This window comes from Dama dama, chromosome 2, assembly GCF_033118175.1.
Source record: "Dama dama isolate Ldn47 chromosome 2, ASM3311817v1, whole genome shotgun sequence".
NCBI classification, from domain to species: domain Eukaryota; kingdom Metazoa; phylum Chordata; class Mammalia; order Artiodactyla; family Cervidae; genus Dama; species Dama dama.
In genome coordinates, this window is record NC_083682.1 from 49,001,213 (window position 1) to 49,002,154 (window position 942).

Sequence of the window (942 nt, forward strand, 5' to 3'; positions counted from 1 at the left end):
TTAGTATGAAAACACTTTAGAGTCCATGATCTTGGAGACTGTGTCCTTGACGTCCTTATTTCTCAGACTGTAAATCAGGGGATTCAACATGGGGATGACCACCGTGTAAAACACAGACGCCACTTTGACCGTGTGCCTGGAGGTTGTGGAGCTGGGCACACAGTAGAGGAAGAGGATGATGCCGTGGAAGATGCTGATGGCGGTCAGGTGGGAGGCACAGGTGGAGAAGGCTTTGCGGCGACCACAGGCTGAACGCATCTTGAGGATGGTGACAACAATAAACACATAAGACAGGAGAATGATGAAGAGTGTGCTGACCTCATTAAAGGTGGCAAAAATGAAAAGCAGCAACTGATTGAGGTAAGTATCAGAGCAAGAGAGGGAAAGCAGGGAGGAGAACTCACAGAAGAAGTGATCAATTGTGTTGAAACCTCAAAATGATAATTTGATAACAGCACAGGTGAGTATCAAGGAGCAAGCTACTCCCCAAGCATAAGATCCAACCACTAATGTGGTGCAGAATCTCGGAGACATGGCCACCATGTAGAGCAGAGGGTTGCAGATGGCCACAAAGCGGTCATAGGCCATCACAGCTAATAAAAAGGACTCAGTCACTACAAAGGTACAAAAGAAAAAGAACTGTATTACACAACCTACAAATGAAATGGTTCTGTCTTCTACCATGAGATTCACCATGGTCTTGGGAGCAACGATGGAGGAATAACAAAAGTCCACGAAGGAGAGGTGGCTGAGGAAAAAGTACATGGGGGTGTGCAGTTTGGGGTTAATTTTGATGATTGCAATCATCCCAAGATTCCCTACCACAGTGACACTGTAGATGGTGAAGAATATCAAGAAGAGGGGGACTTGAAACTCTGGGTAATCGGAGAAGCCCAGGAGAGTGAACACAGCCCCACTTTTATTTCTCTCTGATAGAAACAT

The 942-nt window shown here is 45.9% G+C and overlaps 1 protein-coding gene across 1 annotated transcript; it reads right to left on the reverse strand.

Moving 5' to 3' along the window:
- On the reverse strand, positions 1–942 carry LOC133067654 (olfactory receptor 5D18-like). Its single transcript, XM_061158539.1, is given in 1 exon segment — positions 1–942. A coding segment is annotated over 1 exon segment (942 nt).